At 44.2% G+C, this 24363-nt stretch overlaps 1 protein-coding gene across 1 annotated transcript; it reads right to left on the reverse strand.

Annotated features, from left to right (window-relative positions):
- On the reverse strand, nt 1-23210 carry tapt1a (transmembrane anterior posterior transformation 1a). The gene is given in 17 exon segments (XM_069170937.1): nt 1-2878; nt 8744-8943; nt 10103-10179; nt 10415-10483; nt 10575-10634; nt 10755-10820; nt 10822-10865; nt 12355-12435; nt 12909-12978; nt 13316-13413; nt 13749-13884; nt 14833-14995; nt 18044-18076; nt 18911-19029; nt 20509-20625; nt 20627-20640; nt 23007-23210. Coding segments are annotated over 17 exon segments (1890 nt in total). The 5' UTR covers nt 23200-23210; the 3' UTR covers nt 1-2528.
- Between the last annotated feature and the right edge of the window lie 1153 nt (nt 23211-24363).

Consider the following 24363-nt stretch of genomic DNA (forward strand, 5'->3'; position numbering starts at 1 on the left):
TTAAGAAACAAACTTTTATTATTCCAAATTTCACACGATATCAAGGTAGGAAATTAAATATGGAGTCAAACTGATGCAACAGAGCAGGCAGTGTACGGGACCATCGCAGCTTGTATTAAGAACACTTCTGCCTCGTCTCCGGGAGCCCAGAGCCGGACCCGGTTCTTGATCTCGGAACCGGACCCGACCGCAACGAGGCCGAGCTCCCGTACCGGGTGGAGACGATACATTCGACAAAAACAAACAAACAAACAAACAAACAAACAAACACATGAAACACTGAGGAGGGTCAGATTTCACGCGCCAAAAAAAAAGAAAAAAAAAAGAAATAAAAAAAAGTTATTATCACAACTTGCAGCTCCAAAAATAGAACTATCGTCCTTATTACAATGGTAATAATGAGACATTATAAAGAACCCTTTTCTCCAAAATAGAATCAAATAGAAGCTGATATGTTTGTAAAACACTAAATGCATCTTCAATCTGCTTTTAAAAAAAAAAAACATGTTTCTGAATGCAACATTAAAACACCGTAATGTATTTATTGAGTATTTATGAAGCGGAAAAGTAGCATTTTATATTCCCAAATAAAGTAATTTATTTAATTAATCTGAACTGATTATTTACAATAAAGATTTGGCTTTTAAATTCAAAAAACTCGAAAAAAGTTAGGAATAATGATACTTTGTTGACACTCGGGCACGTCTGTGTGCGACGAATGAAACGCTTGATGACACAACTATTGTATTTTAGTTTGGTAGATTTTTCATGGCTAATACATTTTGTTTTTAGTAAATAACTTCTGTTAACTGTCAGTCAACAAAATATGCCTTTAAAAACACACATGCAAAAAAGAAAAAGAAAACAAAAAAAGGCATTTAGTTGTGGAAATATTGCTTCTATTTTCCTAAAACGTAAACATCGGCGCGTCACTCGAGTCGAATGAGGGAACGCGACCGCGTTTTTTAAAAAAAAAGGACAAACGCGGTCCATCAGTGCAAACTTTCTCCGGACAGGAAGTAAAAGATGAAATACCGTTTTAGGACACGTGTGTTGTAACTCGGGAAGATTTGTGCCGTGATCAAAGCCCACAAAGTGATGAAATATTTCTTCCAAAAGATTATTTGCATGTTAAATAGGTAAATGACGAATTTAAGATGATTTGTCGCCTTATATATAAATATATTTATATACTATACTATATACTCTGCTCTTCGTGTTCGGCCCCGGTCGAAGCAGCAGACTTAAGCGTTGGATTTTTTTTTTTTTTTAGCAGCGTTTTGTGGACCGGCGGCTCCCGTTAACCTCGTCCGCTGCCGGCGGCTCCTTTTAAATGAAAGGTCTCTTCGCCGCTGAAGGCGCAGATGCCGGGCTGCAAACGACTTTATCTAATCGCCGTGTAAACAAAAACCAAAACAAAATCTCCACTTAAGGCTTTAACTTAAAAAAAAAAAAAAGATAAGCCAAACCGCTCTGAGTCACGGGAACATAAAAGCTCCAGACGAGCTCCGCTGAGGTATCAGACTGTAATCACAATCAGAGCTGAAGCGATGCATAGACGAATATCACCAGTGTGCGACTGCTCACAGCCGTTGACCCCCCCCTTCCTCCCCCTCCCAAAAAAAAAACCTGTTGGGGGGGGGGGGTCGTGACCCCGTTAAAAAAAAAAGGTGTGATTAAAAACTCCTGGTCACCGAGCTGTGACACAAAAAGTGACTCTGAATGTATTTTGGACACCCGATATGTAAAATGTATCCAGTGCAGTAAAAACAAAACAAAAAAGAAGAAGTCGCGTGACCCGCCCGGGGGGTCCCGAGCCGCGGGTTGGGAACCGCGGGCTCATTCCAGTCCAGAATCTGTGCGCTCAGAGCGGCTAAAAAAAACAAAAAAAAACAACGACAGGTTTGTTATGTGTTTTTAAAATTGGATGCGTTTGGATGATTCCGAAGAAATAAACAGCAACGCTTGTTTTCTCGGTGGAGAAAAACAACAAAAAAAGGAAACGGGTACGACTCGGGTGTTTCCCTGCGACGTCCGAGGTTTGTGTCTGTTCTTTTTCTGTTTTCTTTTCTGGCTGCTGAGCGAAACGAGAAACAACTTCTGGTCCCGGTGCTGATCACGGAAGTGCTCGTGTGCTGTCTCTCTCTCTCACACACGCACGCACACACACACACACACACACACACACACACACACACACACACACACACACGCACACACACACACACGCACACACACACACACTTTTTCGTCTCCAGCTGTTTATAATCAGCCGGATCGACTTCTCGACGACAGCAGGATCGTCTTTGACGTTCGCCGTCCGCGAGCACAATAACTTATATATTATGATATTGCCACTGACTTCAATAAATATTCAGCTTTCTGCTGCCGTTGGTCGGGAGAGCCGGGCGGGGGAGGGCGAGGAAGAGGAGGAGGGGAGGGGGAGGGGAGGGGGGGGGTGAGCCCGTTCGCTCGCCGTCCTTTTCCTGAGTGGTTTCGTCGCTTCGTCCGCGGACCGCCAGCGCTGCTCAGTCGATGCGGTTACCGCAGATCGTGAAGCGGTCGATCTCCAGCAGGTCTTTCTTCAGAGTCCTGTGCTTCGTTTCCGAGGCTCCTTGTGGCTCCTCCTCCTCCTCCTCCTTCTCCTCCTCTTCCTCTTCCTTCGAGGGCGCAGCCGGTTCAGGTTCAGGCGACGGCGACGGACTCGGAGGACGGCCGGCTGGCGTCGCAGGGGAGGAGTCAGGGAGAGGAGGAGCAGGAAGCAGATCGGTCCTGGGAGTCGGCTGGGTGGTCACAGAGGAGGAGGAGGAGGAAGAGGAGGAGGAGGAGGAGGGTTGGCTGCAGCGGGTGGCAGTGATCTGCTCCACCTTCGATTCACCTGCGAAGAAGAGCGGGCAAAAATTGAATTGAATGACAAAAATGACGAGTTTACGTTGCTGCTTCAGTCCTCCGTGGACGCGCGATGAGTTCAGGGACGGCAGAGAGCGTAGGTTTAATCAGGCGCGGAAAAAAAATGGTGTGAGATGTTTACGTATCCGGGGTGCAGATTTATTTTTTTTTAATTTTTTTTATGTCAGAAATATTTTGTCATTTGGAAAATGCGCTTATTCGCTTTCTTCATTTCTGTGTCAATTAGCTTAGCTTAGCATTAAAAACTCGCTCGTCACCAGTAAAATAGTTCCAGCGCGTAAATTTGTTGAACCCACGAGCTCTCGGTCTTACGTGTTGGTTTGTTCACCGATTTAATAAACAAGATCCAGCGTGTTTATGCGTGTTTGTCGTGAGCTAAGCTAACTGCTTCCGGTCTCTATGCTAAGCTACGCTAATCGATTGTGCTGCTGCACACTGAAGATAAGAAAACGAAAAAGAACCAAACTCTGTCTTCAAAACATTTAACTGAGTCTGAAAAGCAGTTCATGACTTTAGAAAGGAACCAGAAAAGAAGTTTTATTACCGATCAATCAGCGATGATTTTTTTTTTTGAAAGAACAACAACAACAACAAAAAGATCACTGTTGAGTGAACCGTTTCTATAACAACACAGAAGTGTTGGGGAAACAGAAAGAGAGCTTCGAGTGCATGAAAGAAGAGTTTTGGATTCACTTAAGAGAAAAAAAAGCTAAAGAAGAAAAAAAAAAAAAGAAAAAAAAAAAAGAGTCCAGCCTGTAACAGCAAAAGTTTGAGTGACAGGAAGCGATTGAACCCGACGGCTCCGCCCACGTTTGACCGCACATAATGCGGCGCATTATGTCGAGAAGAGATGAGCGCAGCGGAGGATCTTGTCGAGTCTGAGAGCATCCGAGCGCCGGTTACATTAACAGAAAATCATCCAAACGGAATAATTCATCGTATCAGAGAGAATCGAGCGAAGCGGCGTCGGGTACTTAGAGGAGCGTCCGCGGAGACGAGCGCCTTCGCCTTCGCCTTCGCCTCGTCTCGTCTCGTCTCGCCTCGGGCCGTCCGACTACAACAAACTTCCACTTCTTACTGTAGACAGAGCTGAGCTGAGACTTTGTACATATGTGCGCGCGTGTGTTTGAGTAAAGCATTTAAAAAAAAAAAAAAAAAGAAGAAGAATCTCAGATCCGATGGAGGTCGTGAACGCAGCGGGACGACGGGATATTGGGGAAAAAAATAATAAAAAAAAAAAATTCAAGGTTCAGTTGTAGCTAAATAATTCAGTGTTGAATCAGCGAGGAATTTATAACGAGGCGTATTCTGTCGCACGCGCGCGCACACACACACACACACACACACACACACACCTCTATTTTTTTTATTTTTTTATTGAAGGGATATTACACGAGAGGGCGTGTGCAGCGATGCTTACGTTAAAAGCGCAGGCGTCGAGTGTAATGTTATACGATCACACCACGAAGTTACCAACTGAAGAAAATATGTCATCAAAACATTATTATTATTTCGGGGGGGGAGGAGGGGAGGGGCCGATTCGCCGTCAAAACACAAAACCTTTTTGTTTTCCTCATCTCCGTTTCCAAGGCAACACGCGAGGTGCGACTTGGAACCAAAAAAAAAAACCCCAAAAAAAAGACAACCGGTCGCGTCGGTAGGAGCGGACGCAACGCACGCGACGACGTTTGCCGCTCCGGGAAGGAGTCCGAACCCTCAGCAGCGTCCCCCGGCAACAGAGACGAGGAGCCGGTCGAATCTGACGACGCCACATTGTCGTCCTTTTAAAAAGGGGTCCTAAATTGTTGCCGCGACAGCGGCGGGAGACGGGACGGACGACGCGGTCGTCCCGCCTTTAATCAGATCTCAACCGTCTTCTTTCACGACGCGTCTCTGTAGAAGAAGCCGCTCGAGCCTCGCTGCTCCGCCTGACACATTGTTTCCCGTCTCCGCGGTTCGAGCGCTCCTTCGCTCTGTCGCTTTTATTTAAAAAATGTAACCATCTCAACGTGGAACCTTTTTTTTTTTTTTTTTTTTAATATTTCATCCGGAATGACAGACGGCGGTTAAAAATTCAGAGTGTGCTCCTTGTTTTTCTGAACTCCAGCGAGGGCCGGTCCAGAAAAATGCAACCGTCTCCAGTCGTCGGGTGAAAACTGCACGCTCTGCTGCTCTGTTGGTAAACCCGGCTGTTGTTCTCTCTCTTTTTTTGTTGTTGTTTTTTTTTAGTAAGAGCTGATATAACGTGTGGAGACGCTTCGGATGTCAAAAGATGCGGAAAAGTCCCGCGATCGGGTGAAGCTGCTCGACGGGCCGCGCCGGCCAGACGCCGGTTTTTCCACATCTGTCGGGGCTGTCGGTGCCGGGCCGATATCGCGTGGTCAGATTTTCATTTTAAGGTTAATTCGATTCATATTTTGAAGTCTACAACGAATGAAATTAGCGCGCCTTCTCTGAGTCACAGTTTTAGCACCTTTCAACTCGTTGCTTTGGTTTTAATTTGGCCAAGCTAGTAAAAAGCTTCATCGGGAGTTGGTGGAGACCAAAACAGAGCTTAAAGGACGCAAAGCGCATAAAATGTGACATTTATTCTGCCTTTAGCTTGTTTTGCTGCCCCCGTGTGGACAAAGATCATGCAGGTTTAAATTTTTTTTTTTAAACAGTACGTTTTTTATTTTGATTAATTATGTTTTTTTTTTTTTATTATTATTTACTCGTGTGAATACACAGTTTTGTGTTCAGGGCTACAACTGACGATTATTTTCATTATTGGTTAATCTGCCGGTTTCCTCAATTAGCTGCTCGGTTAAAACAAAACCTCGGTGACAAACGTCCTACGGCCCCAAAGTAAAGGTTCTCAAATGTGTATTTCAGCCAAACGATCGATCGTCTGGATATTTTGGGATTCATTTCCGGTTGATTTGACACATTTTGGCAGGCGTTGCCGAGTCGAAGGCCTTCGGGGCGTCACGCCGCCGCAGCTTCAGAAGAACTGTTAAATGGAGTCACATCCTGAGTCACCGCAGCGTCTCCTCCTCTCTGGAGATACGTGAGCTTTAATAAAAGTTAACCACCATATGGGCTTGGAAATGGCTGGCGCGGAGCCGCTCATTACCCGCTCCGGCCCTCCGGACAAAAAAAATGTAAAAAAAAAATAAAACGAGGCGCAAGACAGATGGCAGATCTCCGTGTTCTGTGAGTCCGGACCGTCGGGAAAGACGAAGACGTGCAAAAAAAAAATGTATAAACGAGGAACATAATGTCAACGTCAGAGAGGTGAGCGTTCGTCTCTCCGAGGTCGACGGTTCGAATCCCAGCGGGTCTGAACGCGGGTGGGAATCAAAGGACAACCTCAAAGGAGTTGTTATTATTATTATTATTATTATTATTATTATGATTATATTCTACGGGCCTTCGAGTGATGCAGCTGCAGCTCTCTGAGAAAGCAGATTCATTTGAAACATAAGAGCCGGTTGGGAGAGCTTTGATGTGCGATGGCACCGATGGCACCGTCAAGGATCTTTGTCTTTTTTTTTTTTCTCTTTACTTTAAAGCTCTCGGCTCGGCGCAGCAGGCGGCTCGACGGCGGCGCTCGCGGGAGAAAAGATCTGAGGGGGGAGGAGGCTGGAGGGGGATGGGGGGGGGGGGGATTTAGACCCCGGATGACGTGGGGGGTGGGGGGGGGGGGGGCGCCGCCGCCTCCCAAATCTGTTCAGATCGCTGTGTTTACTGTTCAACACCTCGTCAGGAGATCCACACGAATGTTAATGAGGGAATTCATGTGTAAATATCTGCGCGTGGGGAGGGGGGGGGGGTGATAGATGGGAGGGGGGTGGGGGGGGGGCATTGTTGTTGTTTATTTTTGTTCAAAGATTACCTGTCGAAATGTGACGTACGGGATCATTTCTATGACGGCGATAGTCTTTATGTCGGCAATAAAAAATAAAATAAAAAACTGAAGGGCCATTAAGTTTTAAATTACTTTCATTAATTAAGTAATCTGCTGCTCAACTGCTGGAAAATGAGTGCGCGACGACGTCCAACGACTTGTTTTGTCCGAGCAGTTATCAAACACATAAATAATAAAAGTCGGTTTAAAAGAACCTGGTTTCAAGAAACCTTTTGCGTTTCTGCTTAAAAAAAAAAAAAAGACAGATGTTTCCAAATTATTGCAGATCATTTTTCTGTTCATTGACTGATTATAACATAAATGACAACTATAAATCAAATTGATATGAGTTCGAGAGGAGGTTTAAAAGAAGTGTTTCGAGTCCAGACAAATGAAATTCATTGTCCTGAGGTCAAACTACAAAATGTTCAAATACCTGCTACAGCATCAAAATGTTACGCATGCAGCACAACTGTACATTGTTTTTCAGAAATGAACATCAATATCCTAAATGGAAAAATATTTGATTGAAGGTTTGCTTGCTCTATTGTCTAATTTGACTTTTGCTTTAACAAAACAAATGTAGTTGATTTCCGTTAGAAATCTTCATACTGCATGTAGAATATTAATTCATTCGTTAATTGATATTGACGATACCCATTTAGTCGCAGCTAAAGAATCCGAAACTGTTTCTCTTTCATCCTAAAATGAGACGATTTGCTTTTGAGGAACAGATATTTGTTTAAACCCGTAGATGTTCTGGAGTCAAACGTTTTCCAGCCTGGTGTTCGGAGACTCATCGCCAACCGAAAAGTCACAGGTTTGATTTCTGCCGTCAACCTTCACCGGATGTTTTTTTGTTGTTGTTGTTGTTGTTGTTTTATTTTTGTTTTGTTTTTTAAATCGGGTGCCTGAATCTGGACTCTTTCCTGCTTGACAGATTTGTGCGGATGCGTCAGCTAAGTGTTCCAAAAAAATCTCAAAACTTAAAAGTGTCGGCCAGACGCCCGAAAAATGTCAATACGAACGCGGTTGTTCTGCGTCGGCGGAGCGAGCGGGCGTTTCGCTTTTAGAATCTCTGCTGCGTCCCAACAAAATAAATAAATAAATAAATTAAAAAAATTAAAAAGCTGGACGAACAGGATTTCAAAGCGGCATTCAAACACTACGTAAAGCGAACGTATCATTAGACTGCCGACTAGAATGAAGTCGGAGAGAGAGACGCGATGAAACCGAATGTGTTCACAGACCTGGAAACATAACGTCACCGTTTCCAGGAGCCCCGACAGACGCTCGCCCTGTAATTAGCGAGAGTGACGGATGATTGGCTCATTATGTAAAGTGGGAGACGGTGGTGCCCCCCCCCCTCCCCACCACCCCCCCCTCCCGTGTTCTCTCTCTCTCTCAATAAATCTGCGTGATTATATTTTGTTAATGATAGCCGTTCGTTGGTGACACGCGCTACACTTTTCAAGTTCAATTAAATATCAGCGATTCGCGTATTGAACGAGGTGCTGGGAACGAGGCCGACTCGCTCGTCGTTCGGGTTCTGTTGGAGCGGTTTACATTTTTTTTTCAGACAGTAAGTGAAACACTTCCTATTAACATTTCATATTTAAAAAGCTTGTAATTTCTATTCTTACTATTAAGCGCACACGGGGAAATATGTAAAACAGTCCTCTGGCATGCAAATGTTTCATGAATCATTCTGGATCTGGTTTTTTTTCGTCTCTTTTTTTTTTTTTTTTGAGAGAGATGATTAGTCATTCAGTCGTTGGCACCGAGAATTAGTTTGAAAGTTGTGGCGTGCGTCTCTACAACATCTGACTTCCCGTTTACGATTCTTATGGACTCTTTATGTGGGCGGGAATAAACAAGACTTTTAGAAAGTATGCGAGTACTTTTTTTTGTTGTTTTTTTTTTTTGGTAGTGTCTTTGTTGTACCTGAAGGCGCGCGACATCTGGCCGGCTCGGCTCTGCCGGCGTTCTTGGCCGACGAGGAGGAGGAGGTCGACGACGGTGATGACGGTGATGGGGCAGCGGAGGGTCTCTCGAACAGCTTGTCCTCCATGTTGGCCCTCTTGACGTAAACGCAGGACTTCCCCAGCAGAACGATGCTGTTCAACACTTTGAGCGTCACCAGCCTGCCGAGAGACGGCTGCAGTCAGAGCAGTGAACATCTGACTGGAAGAAGAAACAACAACAACAACAACAACAACAACAAAAGCTCTTGCTCTCTCTTCAGCAAACTGGCGTGCGCCCCAAGAAGCGCCGCTGAAACGGACGAGCGACGGAGAGCAAAGTATTCGCGTCTCTTGGTTTACGTTGACACTCTCGCTCCACGACCGTTCGCTGCCGGCTGCTTTGATTTTGGACGATAAAAGGACGACGGGCTGTTTACATTTTGAAACATCTCGTCGTTGCTTCTTGGCGGTCGAAAGAAATAAACGCGCGTTAATTCCCGTCCTGAAATTCGATTCGGCGTGGCATTTGGTGAATTTGGGTGAAAATAAAGCAACGCGACGATCGCTGTCATCTTAAATCTGAAGTAAACGGGCGATCTGAATCCCGACGAATGTCCTCCGTCTGGTGTCTTATTGCTGCCTGTCACGTCCCGCCGCTCGCACACCCGCCGTGTCGATGTGCACACAACCCCCCCCCCCACCCACCTCCACCCCCTCCTCCTCTTTGCCAAGGCGCAGCGGTCTGCTGGAGCCCGAGCTATTTGTGAATCAAGAGGGGGGCGGGGGGGGGGGGGCAGAGATGGCACTGGAGATGACAACATTGTATTCTTCAGCCTGAGGTGGGTGGGGAGGGGGAGGGGAGGAGGGGGGGGAGGGGGAGGGGGGGGGAGGGGGAGGGGGGGCTCTTCAATGGTACGAGCCCGATGGGATCCGGCAAATGAGAATGAGCGGAGCTATCAGCGGCCGGGAGAACGCTTATGTAACTGTGTGTGTGTGTGTGTGTGTGTGTGTGTGTGTGTGTGTGTGTGTGCGTGCGCGGTGCGCGTTTACGACAGCGGCCTGCGTGCTGTCAGCGTGCACGAGACTGTGAAAGCATATTCAACCCACCGGATTTCAACAAAAATAAAGAAATATATTGACCGACCGAGATGGAAAACAACGATATAGATTTGAACCAGATTAGCGCGCGCGAGCAATTTACACAACCGAAGCCAGTTTTCAGCCACTTAAACCTCCTCCCGAGCTACTTTTCAGCGTTGGGATTAAAACACTCGGCGAACAGCGCGCGAATGAAAACGCCACTTTCTGTACAACAGGCGGCGCAGACCCGAGGACTTACCCGAGATAAAAGAGGAACACGCACGTGTACGAGAGCGCTCCCTGCACCTTCACCGAACTCATCACCACCCGGGTCAGCTGTTAAAACATTCGACCACAAACCAAAAACAACAACAACAACAACAAAAAAAAAACACAGAAGAAATGAAGATGGATTATTTACTCACTCTGAAAACTTGATGACAGAAAAAAAAAAAACACACAAAAAAAAACAAACTATAATCTGAGCAAACAGCGAGCCGCCTGAAAGAGCGCCTGAACTCTCCTCCCGGTGTTTTAAGTTCCTGAAGAAGCAGCGGCCCTCTTCTCTTACCAGAACGGCCAGCGGCAGCGGGATGAAGCCCATCCTCCGGGCCACTGAGTCGCTGTAGTCGGTGCAGGCCTACACAGCGGCGAGACGGGCACACGTCACAAAAGACGAACTGATTTTGCTCTGCCGCGGGCGACGGCACTAAAGAGGCGGTTTCGCTTACGTTCTTCTGCCGGCTGCTGACGAGATCGAAGGCCAAGCTGGCTCGGTATTCGCTGTACACCTGGAAAGACAAAAGACGGGGGGAGGGGGAGGGGGAGACAGTGAAGGCGGCCCGCCGAATCGGTGAGGAAGCGGGGCAGGGGAGGAGGGAAGGGGGGGGGGGGGGGGCGCCGCCTCTTACGTCGGCCGTGATGTCGTTGAACTTGGTGATGAAAGCGTGCTTGATGATGTCGACGGCCACTTCGGAGGGTGACGACCATGAAGACGTCGGGGAACAACACCCACAGGTGGTCTGAGGGAGGAACAGGAGACAACGGGGGTTTTTTTTTTTTTTTTTTGTTTGTTCGAAGGCACGAGCTCGACGAAGTCGTTCGCCGGATCCACCGGACGTCGTGCTCAGCCGGCTGCGGTTCATAAACGTTACATGCCGATTCATTTGACCGATGAATCATGCGGCGATGACGTTTCAGAAAATCACGGGGAGAGGATCGTTTTCAAACTTCTTCCGTTTGTAATCGGATAGAAAGACCAAGACGGTAAATCCTCTTGTTTAAAAAGCTTCTTTTTTTTTTAATCAAATAATTGAATGGTAAATTATTAAAGATGTTTTTTTTTTGTTTTTTTTTTTAACAACGTGTTGAATCTCTGCGGCCTCACGCAGTATTTTCATGCTAAGAGTCCAACCGACTGTCTCCCAGCTTTTCAAATATTTTACGGTAAGTAGAAAGTGAACGTTGAGGCTTTGACCGCAGATCAAACGGGTGAAAACTAAAAGGTGATTAGTCGAGAGCGGGCGTTTCCGCTTTTTTTGCCCGCTCCTGCGGCGCTGCTTGTGATTCGTAACGCCTCTTTAGCGACAGAAGGCTGCAGCTCTTGCCGGCACCAGAGCGCCGGCGTCCCGATTTCCGCTGACGGGCCGCGTCTGTCATCTACTTTGAGTCCGGCTTCGAGCCCGGCGGGAGGGAGCCGACTGTTTTTGGGAGAGCGGGCGAGGCGGCGGGGGGGGGGGGGGGGGGGGGGGGCCCTGGCGACGGGGGGCCCGTGGCCCGGCGCTCGTCCCTCGACCCGCTCCGTCTCTCTGACTGAGGTTCGACTGAAACTCCCCGAGGTGTTTGCGGGAGGGTCAGCTGAAACTGCGGGAAAGGAGCCGCTCAGCGTATTTTGTCCGATTTTTTTTTTTTTACCGTGGCGAGCAGTGACCTCTGCGCTGGGCTGGGAATAGTTACGGTTTTTTTTTGTTTTTTTTTTTACTTTTGAGGATTTCTCAAACCTCAGCGTTTTGAGGGAAACCCTCTGAACCCTCAGCTATTCTCAGGGGGATTTCACCAGCTTCACTTTTAAGCTCATATCTCGGTCATTATCCGGTCAAACCATTCATGCTGTATCTTGTTTTTTTTCAGGACAGCTTAGGCTATCATCATTTGATTTGCTAATACGAAGACATTATTAATATTTGCCTTTATATTAAGGGAAAAAAAACTATTGTCTTGTGAAACTGTTGTGTTTTTACATGTATCTCGCCATAAAATGTTGGCAGTAGAGACCTCTTTTTACGGTTGTGGAGAGGAGATCGTCTCGAATCTGGCAACATCTGAACCACGCTTGTGGGACACGCGTGTGAAACAGGAATTTGAATAAAACAGGACGTGCGCCATCTCTGCGATAACTCCTTGCCGAGCGATTCAACCGAGGACAAGGGATTCAAAATATCGGACGCAATTTTGCATCCCGGCAGGTTCTGCGGGTTAAGTTGTGGCTGGAAAGAGAAAACAGAAGCTCACCTGGGTTCCACGCGAACTGCTCCATATTCCTGAGACAAACGATGAGCAGCAGAACGTAGCTGGTGAACCGTTCTTTGATATCTGCGGCGGTAAAACAAAGAACATTTTGCCGTCACGGTCGCTTCAAACTGCGGAGAAAACCCGGCGAGGGAAATGCGATGAGAAAAGCATCTTCGTGAAAAGCACGGCGGCTTTTCATTTTCAAGCAGCAGGTGATATTTATAGTTGGTTTTACAACCAGCTGCAAATGTTTGGCATGTCGTCATCAGATAACAGTGCGCTAGGAAACAGGCGGCGGGGGTGTGTGTGTGTGTGTGGAGGGTGGGGGGGGGGGGGGGTCTTCCCTCCTGTTTGATTATAAAAAAAAGGAACTGAGATAAAAGAAAAAAAAGAAAAAAAACATGCAGCCTCGTTGAATACAAAGAGAAATCCATAAAAGTTTCACATGCGAGGAAGAATATTTAAGCCTTTGTGTGCTTTCAACATTGAGTGGTTTTAATTCTGCTCCTAATGCATCAAAACTGCGATTATTGACACAACATTGAATATCTTACCGCTGTTGGACATTTGGAACAAGTTGTTCTTCTCAAATTTCTTGAACACGCTTCCTTTGATCTCCACAAACTGCGTTTGAGACGACAGACAAAAAAAAGGAACAAAGAAAAAACGCGGTCAGCATATTCATGAAGGAAATTAAAAAAGATCAACCGTCACGTTGCAGCTGCAACAGCGACGTTTCATCAGCAACGTGTCGGCTTTAATTTTTCTGGAATACATCTGCATGAAAATACTTTTAAGGATAACGTCTGTTCGTGAGCCTGCATTTTGTTTGTGACTTAAACAATCGCTTTACGCAGCTTGTTGTGCACTTGAACGTCACGGTTTACATACAAATATCTATCTGTGTGTCTGTCTGTCTGTGTGTGTGTGTGTGTGTGTGTGTGTGTGTGTGTGTACTGACATTGTTGGACATCATGATGGTGAGCAGGGACTTGTTGTGGGAGTTGAAGGCGACGTTAAGAGTGGAAGCTTGAACCATGATGAGGATGGAGTGAAGGACTGAGGAGCAAATAGTCAGGAAAATAACTGCTTCAAATCAAATCTATTTCACGTGTGAACCTCCCACCTCATTAAAACTGCTTTAGCTCAACAGGCTAAATCTTCAGAATGTCAGTCGGTAGAAGCTCACAACCGTAAGACCAAGATGGAAAACCCCGTAAAGAAAGCGAAACAAGAAATAGAAGGACTGTGCCAGACTGGAACTGCACGTCATCTATCAAATATTTACAGGTTAGAAACAAAGGACGGCGACTCAACGCTCATCCCAAACGTGACCTGTCGAGACTGAAAACAGTCACACTGCCGATGCTGCTGATTTTGAACGGGAAGGATACAGACATAAAAGACGGCCATGAAAAAGTGCGGGATGACCCCTATGCTGTCTCTCTTCCTCTCTTTGGGTTCTGTGGCCGTCCAGTACAGAGCGTCCAGGATGTCCTGGCCGAAGGAGGAGAAGAGGCGGTCCGCGACCTGACGGAGGAAGGACACGTGTGGATCGTAAGTGATTCTCGATTACGTTAAAACAAAAGAAAAAAGGGACATTTGTGTAATGTCTGTATTCACAATATCTCTCTTGCAGAAGCAAGCGCTGAACCCCACAAGCTTCCTGCCGATTTGAAAGGCATGTTTTATTAAAACAAAAGCCAGAATGACAGCATTGATCATAACCAGAAACTGTAAAAAATAAAAACTGTCATCATTTTTCATTTCCGAGTATCTTTAAACTAATAATGTACGCAGAGCCCCTCCTTCAGGAAAAAATAACCACATTTAAGCTTGAAACAGGGATATTGATCGAAATCACTGCGTCTTATGCGTCTCATTTCAAATTTCGCCAAAAATAAACCGTTTTCGCGACGCGCATTCTGTGAGATAACAAAAATTCTACGCTCCTCGAGCACATCTGGGAAGCTTCGGACGACTCACCGGAGACCAAACGTCCCGTGAACAAAATTCAGCAACTTTTTCCACAGAGAGGTTAGTAGAGGTTGTAAAAATGTAAATAGTTCAATATCTATGTTTTTATTTTCTCCCAATACTGGTAACACTCGTGGGAGCTTCAATTATTTTTTTTTTTGTATATATAGATACCATCTTTTTTTTTTAAGGTTTGTAAAATAAATCATCAATTATTATTCATTATTTTATGATATTATAAGCGTGTTTTATTACACAAAGGACATTTTTGAGTTCTCAGTACTTCTCGCTATAATTGTGCTATTTCAACAGGTGGTGCAGGACCTGCTGGTGCAGTAAGAAATGAGCCCACAGCGAGAGAAAAAAAAAATCTGACAGGATTAAAAAAAAAAAAATAAGACCAGAAACTGTTTTTGAGGTTCAGAGGGGGTTAAGAACCGTTACGGTGGACGCAAATGACAACAGCGGCTGAAGAAGCGTCCGTGTGTTCGGCGGATTTACCTCCAACATGTTGTAGATGATGTAGAGTTTGATGACGGACTGTCCTCTGATCAGGTGGTACATCATGGAGTAATCCACGTAGTGCATCATGGAGAAGCACAGCACCAGGATCAGGCCCTTCAGCACGTCACACACCTGCGCTGGCTGCAGCAGCCGCGACCCGCTGACCGCGCGCGCGCACACACACAAAACACACACACACACACACACACACACACACACACACACACACACACACACACACACACAGAGAGAAAAAGATGAACTAGGATTGACACATACATTTGAATGCATCCCTGCATGCTGAGGTGCAGACAGCTGTGCGTTTCACCAGCGAACATGCACATGAGTGAACGGTTTTAATGTGGTGACACCAACATGTGATGTATGCAGACGAATACACACATTTGAACTGGGGAAACACTGTGACCGTTAATGCATGCAGGCATTTACAGCATCAACACGCGCAGATTTTTTTTTTTTTCCAAACTTGGCATCATTAACAGCTTCTTTTTTTTTTTTTTCTGGCATAAAGTGAGGCCAAAGCAGCCAAGTGACGAGGGAGCAGACAGCTGGTTTAATGCACACTGCCAGCCCAGTATCACTTATTACTGCTCGCTACACAGGCTGTAACGCTTTCAACCCATGTGAGGATAACACACACACACACACACACACACTCACACTCACAGAGGTAAAAATAAAAATAAAAAGTAATTTCTTTTCAAAGTGAGATAAAACGCAGAAAGGAAAAAGGTACCGGGTGAAGATCAGACAAGAAGTACAATAATAAATATTAACGTTATTATCCCCTTTATACTGAAGTTATCTTATTCATAAAGCGTTATCTCCTTTTAATATGCTTCTGTCTGCGTTTCATTGTTTAATCTGCTGTCATAAGATTAAATCCGTGTTTGTTTGTTCTCTACCAGACATACCAACCGCACGGCGACAACAACACCTGTGCCTCCGAGCGTTTATTTATTTTTTTTAAATTTTCATGAAAATATTTCGGTTATCGTGAACAGAAATGTCTAAAAAAACAGGGTGGACAAAAATAAAAGGAAGAAAAATAAATCAGGCTTCAGCTGCCACGTACAGCAAAAGCAATGTGTCATCTGAGGGCAGCGCTGTCCGTGTTGTGTGTGTGTGTGTGTGTGTGTGTGTGTGTGTGTGTGTGCATGCGTGTGTGTGTGTGAAACATGTGCATCTTTTTTAATTAATAGCTGCGGTTGGCAGCGGCAGCTTTGGAGCATGTTAAGAGGAAGGCTGACAAATCCATAGGACTGGTTCTTCAGTATTTACTACGACAGGGATGACCACGGGAAGAGAGCTTAAAGTCTCACGCGGCCGGCATATTTTTCCCCGCGTCAGCTGTGTGATCTGAGTCTCGTATGTGCTGAAACCGCCGACAACGGCTGCAGCGAAAGTGGCACGCCGGGGGGGGGGGGGGGGGGGGGGGGGGGGGGGGGGGGGGGGGGGGGGTTTCTACTGACCGGAAAAGTCCCGACTTCAGCGCCTCACGAAGGGGAGAGCAGACGCTGACCCCGCCGGTATGACCGTTCACAACGTGATAATAGTTTTGCTGTTTGCTGCAGCAGTAGACAAACACCGTTTTAAAAAACAAAAACAAATTACTACTTAACAATTCTCCACTAAATCTACTACAAATGAACATCTGGGCCTTTTTGATTTACAGCATGAAAGACAACGATTACCTTCGCGGGGAAGAACTGTCGGGGCTTTACTCTGAACACACAGACGGGACAATTCAGGAAGGGTTTCCAGGAATTACACCTGTTGAAGTGAACTCGCATAAAAGTCATTAAAACTCATTGTTTTCGCGGACTAACTGTCGATGAAGGAGAAGGAGCAGTTACAGCTGTTTTCTGAGGATTTGGCTCCATCTAGTGGTCATGTCTGAAGTCACGCGTGCCAAACGGGCTTTCAGTCCAACGTCACAACTAAAAGCTTCAGAGCTCTTAGCGCAAGCCGCTTCTGAATATTCAGCTTTTCTTATTTGTGTCGCTTGGTGCTCATCGTACAGTACATTTAACACAAATAACCCGATACAACACGCATACAAATGTGCTGTCGACAGAAGATGACATAAAATATGAGTATAAAATGAGGGAAATTAAGTAAAAGAGCAAAATTATATATAAGGAAAAAAAAAAATCAGCGGGCACCAATGTTAGGGCTGCTCCTTATGATGGTTTTGTATAATCAGGGAATTTGTCCTAATTACCCGAACAGGGTTTTCCCTGGACGTATAACTGAGGGGCAGCAGCCAAGTGTGTTTTTGTTTTTTTCCCACACAGACACTAAAGCTTCATTATAAGCTTTGTTTAACCGGCGTTTGATACGATTTCAGTTTCGAATAAATATTGTCAAGTTAATAGCAAAAAAAAAAAAAATAATAATGTGCAAACGCATTAGTAGGGTTTAACAACAATTGGACCCGCTTGTGTCGGTAAAACATCTTTAGTATTCAGGTGGTTGAGGCGCTGAGAAACCTCCTCTCTTATTCTGAACACACGGCTCTCTGGTTGCAAAGCTGCTGCAGGCGGCCGGCGGAGCACAAAGCGGCTCGCATAGCTATCTCCGCTCTACGAGCGTTTATCTCCACAACACGCATGAATGTTATGTTCCGAGTGCAGTCGGCTACGCGCTGCATTCCCAAGCAGCCTTCGGCGAATGTAAACGCCGGGGGCCGGAAGACGGAAGAGAAAGCCTGATGTCTGATACGCAGCCCGGTGAGAGGAGCTGACTCGTTGAGGGGAAGGTCGCCGTTTTGGTTGTTGTGGAGCGGTTGTGAGGGATATCTGAGCGGGGGAGCGAGTGAATTATAGGTTCCGCCCACAACAACAACAACAACAACCGCTGACAGATGCCACAGAACAAGACAACTGAGCCCCAAGCTCAAGCTCAAGCTCAAGGCCCCCCCTCCCCCCCCTCCCCACCCACCTGCCCAGTTTTGAGAAGCTGTATCACTGACAAGCAACGTGGTGATGAGAATGACCATGCGTACTCAGCAAATCTCTCCCGGACTGGTTTGGGGAAAAAAAAAACACAAAAAAAAAACACAACGTATGATGAGGGACCAACATGGCGGCTCTGCCTGGGAGACCGGGACATGATGTGCTGTGCCAAGCTGTATATCAACAGACAGGATGGACAGGACAGTGATAACGGGCTGGTGGGAGCGTACCTGCTTCTTCTGCAGTAGGGGCATGTGCGTGCCCTGCAGGGGGAGGAAGGCAAGGGGAGAATCAGACAGAGAGGGTGAGGTGGGCAGGAGGAGAGGCCCATCGGGGGGGCGGGGGGGGGTGTTTCGGGTTGGGTTAGGATACGCGGTACATAATCCATGTGGCTGTCTGTTTACTGGACTACTGTGTATATACAAAGATCCAACAAAGGGACAACCGAGGAAGAGACAACGCTGGTTTAAAGTTAATGTTCAGAGTTGGTATTCTGCCGGCTTCGCCTGCCCGCTGAGAATAAAATGCACCTCGCAGGACTGCGCATTGCCACAGGGAGGACTACCAGACATTGTCATGCTTTTCCTGCTGCTTGAATACGATATAATCGGGTTCATCCGTAATGACAAATGATCCGAAATCTGTCGTTTTTTTTTTTAGTTTTTTTTTTACATTCAAGAGTCATCCATGTTTTATTAGACTTGGGGGAAGCATTTCATTGATACGATTGATCTGATTAAAGAAGGTTTCAATTTTTATATCCATATTCGCATTTTACTAGAATATCTTATATCCTACATCAGGCACCATCATATTTGTGTTAGTTGTCTTCTAACATTTATACTGAAAACCAAATCACGATTCCATTTTAATTAACATTTTATCCTGAATCGTTAATATGGATATATATATATATATATATATATATATATATATCTTGCATTGTGTGTCCATCTTTTCCTATGCTGGTACACTTATATCCGAATCACATGTTTATACATACGAGAGTGTGTGTGTGTGTGTGTGTGTGTGTGTGTGTGTGTGTGTGTGTGTGTGTGTGTGTGTGTGTGTGTGTGTGTGTGTGTTTGAGCTCTGACCTGAAGCCACAGCACGGCAGCGTGAGGAGGCGGAGCAGAGCCAGCAGCACCCTGAGAGGCAGCAGGGTGAAGACGTACAGGAAGGCGTCCACACACAGGAAGAAGCCGAAGATCATCAGCTGGAAAAAAAAAAAAAGTCACACGGCAGCGCCCGGAGGTCAAACTTGGGGTGTCGGTGCGAAGGATGTGCAGTCAGCAAAAACTCCCGAGTTAAACAGCGACGATGAGCGGGGAACGTTTAGTCTTCATCTTCAGAGATAAGTAAGTATTACTCATAAGCTAATTTAAAAAAAGAAAGAAAGAAAGAAGTTTGGGCTTCTTTACAATTTCTAGCTGAAAAAGTGACGGAACACAACTTCTGTCTTCTTTCAACTGGAGGAAAAAGTCAAGTGAAAGCTAATTGGCGCCCACACCGTGTGACAAAACGTACCCTCACAGCTCCCCATACACGAAGACTTGTCATTTTGAAAGGAATATTTGAGGAGAAATGCATTTAAGCCATCTTCTGACATCTTCTTACTTCTGAATAAAAAAGAAAAACCCGAAGGCACCAAGTATTGGTAAGAGCCTGGTGGGAGGGGTCGGCTCTCATTGGTGGATGGCTTTTTCTTGGAGGCCTTGTCAAGTACCGTGCAGTTGGTTAGTCTAACACAGTGCCGTCTCTGAGGCCGTCAATGTTTACACACATTCCTATCTTTCCCCCACGGACAAAACCGAGCCGGCAAGAGCGCCGCAACTCTGAGCTCCTCACCACGCGTCGCTGCTGAGAACGAGTTTAAAAACTCTGAAAGCATTAAAGGCTTTTACATGTGCAAGTATAAAATAATAACCTCAACGTTTCACTGTGTGATTTGAGTGCATCACTGGGATTTAAGTGCATTTTAAACAGGTTATAGGAAACAGGGGTTTATATAATTAAGAAATACTAGAGACTTAGAGATATATAATAAAACAACCACTGTGATTCTTGGTAAAAGGTAACATAAGCTGTTGCTTTAAAGACGAACTCGTGTTTTATGTTTCAACACTGCCCCCTATTGGTTAATGAGAGGAACAACAAAAACACTAGAAAATACTGTCAGTGAGGCAGTTGTTTAAAAATCATGCAGTCTTGTTTGTTTGTCATTTCTTATGTGACTAATGTATATTTAACTATTAATGAATCATGCCATTATTATATGTAAATAATGTATAACAGTTGATAAAATGCTTATATAATGAAAAATGTACATGTTTAACATAATGTTTTCAAATTACAAACCTAATCTAGCTACATGCCGATAAAAAAAAAATCATTTATAATGACATCAAATACAGTTAAATACTTGGTGATGACTTTTAGTTGATTTAACTTGATATGAGACTAAAACTACCGATTGTAGTTTGGAGTTAATAAAGAATGAGTTGATAATTAGTGGAGGCTGTTTGTAGAAGTGACTCAGTTTTGAAGCGGGCCGACAGTCTGTAAAAAATAAATAAATAACAACGCGCCTTCTGTGCGCTGCTGGAAACGACAGCAGACAGACGGAGGCAGCTGAAGAGTAAAAAAAAAAAAAAAAAGGAGGGCAGCTGAGTTCGGGCCTGTTGTTATACGCTACCTTCTCCAGCTCCTTGGGAATTCGCATGCATGTGTACACTCTCTCCCTGCGCTCCGTGTACTTTGCCTCATTGTGTTCCAGGAAGTAGCCTCTGGTGAGCTCTGTGCAAATGAAGCGCGGTCAACGACGGATCTGGAACAACGTGAGAGCAACAGTGTTAAAAACAAAAGCCATTGTCTGCAACAATTACAGCCCGCAAAGCACAATGAGACGGCCGACCTTTTAGGAGGGTCACACGGTGGAGGGGGGGGGGGGGGGGGGGGGGGGGAGTAGTAGGGGGGTGGAGGGGGGGAGGAAGCTTCTCCGAATGACAGAAACTAGAAAGCGATGGACTGCGTTTACGGTTTGATTGATTACGACAAAGTCTAATTCTGGATCAAATACATCTTTCGTAAGAGCTGAACATGCTGAACGAGGTCTGCTGTGGTGTACGAGATTGTCTTTAAGAGATCATAATGAGATCAGGGCCGCAAACGATGAATATCTCGATTATCAAGCAGCCGGACAATTATTTTCTCAATGAATTACGTCATCAATTCGTCGATAAAATATCAGAAAGATTCAAAGAATGTCCATCACACGTTCTGACGGCTCTTTGGGTTGTCTTCAAATGGCTTCGTCTTCTTTTTTTTTAACCAACAGTGTAAAACTTAAAGATTTAAGAGTTTACCATCATAGATACATTTAAAAACGGACTGAAATTAATTTAATTCTTGCCAACTATTTTTCTGTCAATTGAGTATTTAATGAATAAACGCTGGAACTGTTGGATAACCCAACACTGTATGGTGCCTTTTAACAGAATGCATCATTAAATCCCCCTCCGCCCCCCCAAAAAAAGACATTTCATATGTTTTGGGATGAACAATAAAAAAATGAGGAGGCTCTTTAAAATAGGACAAAGCATTTTCTCTACTTGCGAACTAAGTTATTAAATTCAGAACAAACACAGAAATGCTGTTTTTCTGCGAACAAACTGGTCTCGTCTCAAGTCATATTTCACTCTCAATGTCCCTTACTGTCTTTCATTTTTTTCCCACTTGGCTTCAGCCTGTCAGGACACGTCAAACACGTCATGCAAAGACGAGTTCATTGTACATCCGCACATGTTTTCCGCCTACGATATATTGTTGGCTCAACTTGTAGGAGTTTCGCTGTCGCGGTCTAAATCACACAGAGAAGCAAAATGTCGAACTAAAAGACACCAGACGTTTATTACCATGAAGGACTAAAAGAATCAGAATATATATTATCGTTTAAAAAGTTGGGAGTCTGAGTCAAAACAACAACAAATATTATTAAATTATCAAATGAATAGTTGCAAATGGATTTTCTGTCAATCAACTAATGACGCCTAAATAGTATTTAGTCACTAATACTGACAACTGCACCCAAAATAAAACCAACGGTATCAATGTTGTATAGTGTCGTAATATGCGACTAGATACCCTCTTAGGTTTTGGATATCGTATTGTCATGATATGACATAACTGTTGTCTTTTCCTAGTTTTATAGTGATGTCATTTCCTGAGCTTTCCAGGCTGCTATCAATTTTGCCTTTAACCCACTTCATCACTACATCCTCATTACTGATTATTCTTCATACATAATGTTACTGCGTAAGTATTTTGTGAAAGGCACCACTTGCAGTAGTAATACTAGTAAATGTAGTAATAAAATTGTGTATATTTGATTTTGTACACAACGCCCACCACTATAACAACCGATGTTCATGAATGATTAATCTGTCGATTGTTTTCTCAAGTCATAATTACATCTGTAAAATACCCCAGAGCCTAAAATGTCGTATTTAAGTGTCTTCATTTATCAAACAATACAAAAGCTGAAGAAATCCAGTTTACCATCACACGCAATTATCAAAAATAGCGCTGCTACTTTTACAGATATTAAACGTGACCTCTCTTTAAGTATGGAGTTGTTGTTGTTGTTGTTGTTGTGTTTGTTTCTCTGTTACAGCTCTCGAAATGTGTTTGATCCTGTCTGAACACGACGGAAGCATCATCATCATCTTCATCATCTTCATCATCATCACCAGGTAACAGAAGCAGGATTTTGCTGCAACACCTGGACAGCAAAGCCACGAGTGAAAAGCGCCCCGAGAAACTTTAAGCAGGTACAGAAAGCAGCAGTAACTTTAGACAGAGCTTAGTTTTAAACAGCGACTCCACTTTTTATTGTTTTATTCGGTTAACGACCAACAAACGGTTTGTTATTTAAGCCCGTTAACCAAAACGAGCGTCGACTGTAAACAAGCTTTTTTTTTTTTTTTTTTTTTTTTTTAAACAAGACGTCACCTCGTGAAGCTTTTTCCCCAACTAATTTATATTCAGCGTCGCAACAACGCCGGAGACTAAAGACGCCATTAAATCAAACATTTAAAGACGTGTAACGGTCGTTAGCTGGACGTTAACGGCCGTCGGGACGGGGAGGAGGAAGAAGAAGGAGGAGGAGGAGGAGGAGGAGACCGGACGGTTTACCTGCCGAGAGGTCCCGTTGCTCCCTCCTGACAGCGCTTATGTCGTAAAATCCCAACGTTTCAGGCAGTTCCGGAGTTATTCCGAGTTTAGCCGACTTGTGTAAATCCTCCCACGGTATTTTCTTTCTCTTCTTCAGCTCAATTTCGGCTTCTTTCTCGTCTGAGACGAGCTCGGTCCCCGACAGGTCCGCCATCTTTACTTTGGTCGCCGCGTCGCCCTGTGCAACGTCACAGCAGCGTAGGTAAAGATAAACGTCATCATGGGGGCAACGTCACCAGGTAGATTCGACGGTCGATTTTCACATTATCGATAAGACTTTTTACGGTTAATGACATTTAAAACAACATTTATACATCGTAAAGATTTAAAATCGTAAAGATCGTAAAAAAAATAAATAATAAATAATACAAAAAAATGTACAAACTTAATTTTCATATAAAGGCACATTTACAGGTTATACACCGACTCTGTTCCTTTCTCTATCAATCCAAAAGCGGAGAAAATCCCTCTATTTTCCTCCTGATATTGATATAAAATGTAAATTGATGTGCCAATTATTTCTTTAATTAATATTTTGCTCTGTAGAATGCTAGAAAACAATGCAAAAAAAGGTCTTCACACAGCTTGTTTTGTACAATAACAGACCAAACACCCTAAACTATTTATTTACTGTCACATGAGGCACATAAAAATGGCAAATACTCAAAATTAGGAAGCTGGAACAAGTACATATTTGGTATTTTTGCTTAAAAATGATGTGACCATAATGAAAATGGTTGCCAAATATGTTTCTGTCGATTAACTAATCAATTAATAGCCAAAATAATTTGAGCTCTAATTCCCTCTTGCTTAAAACTGTTCTTTATTTCAATGAAAGATAAGATAAATATGATTCACTTCCTCTTAGCTGGACGTATAATTAATGTATAATAATGACACTAGCAACATAACATCGAAATTCCATGTATAATTATTATAATATTCTATGAATAAAGAAATAACTAAGAGCCTAACTTATGTTATTTACTGTAAAGGTATATAAACGGTTTATTAACATGCATGTTAAACATTAATATAATTTCCGTTAATTAAAAACATTTGGTTTGTTGTTTTCTGTTCCATTATTTAAAAAAAGGCAAAAAATATTTTTACAAATATTTAAACGTTAAACATTTTAAATTAAGAATAATTGAATGTTTTTGTAGTACCAAGCATCTTCCACTTGGGGTCGCCAAAGTTCCATCCAATCGTCCTGGATTTAAAGTCTACCCAACAACAGCGCTGAGGCTTCTTCCCACCGAGTTAAGTTTCACACAGATGTTCACGTTCCTGGTTCGACGGCCTTCTATGTTTTATT

Source organism: Embiotoca jacksoni, unplaced genomic scaffold, assembly GCF_022577435.1.
Source record: "Embiotoca jacksoni isolate LCO1_2020_lvr unplaced genomic scaffold, fEmbJac1.0.p SCAF_5, whole genome shotgun sequence".
NCBI classification, from domain to species: Eukaryota; Metazoa; Chordata; class Actinopteri; family Embiotocidae; genus Embiotoca; species Embiotoca jacksoni.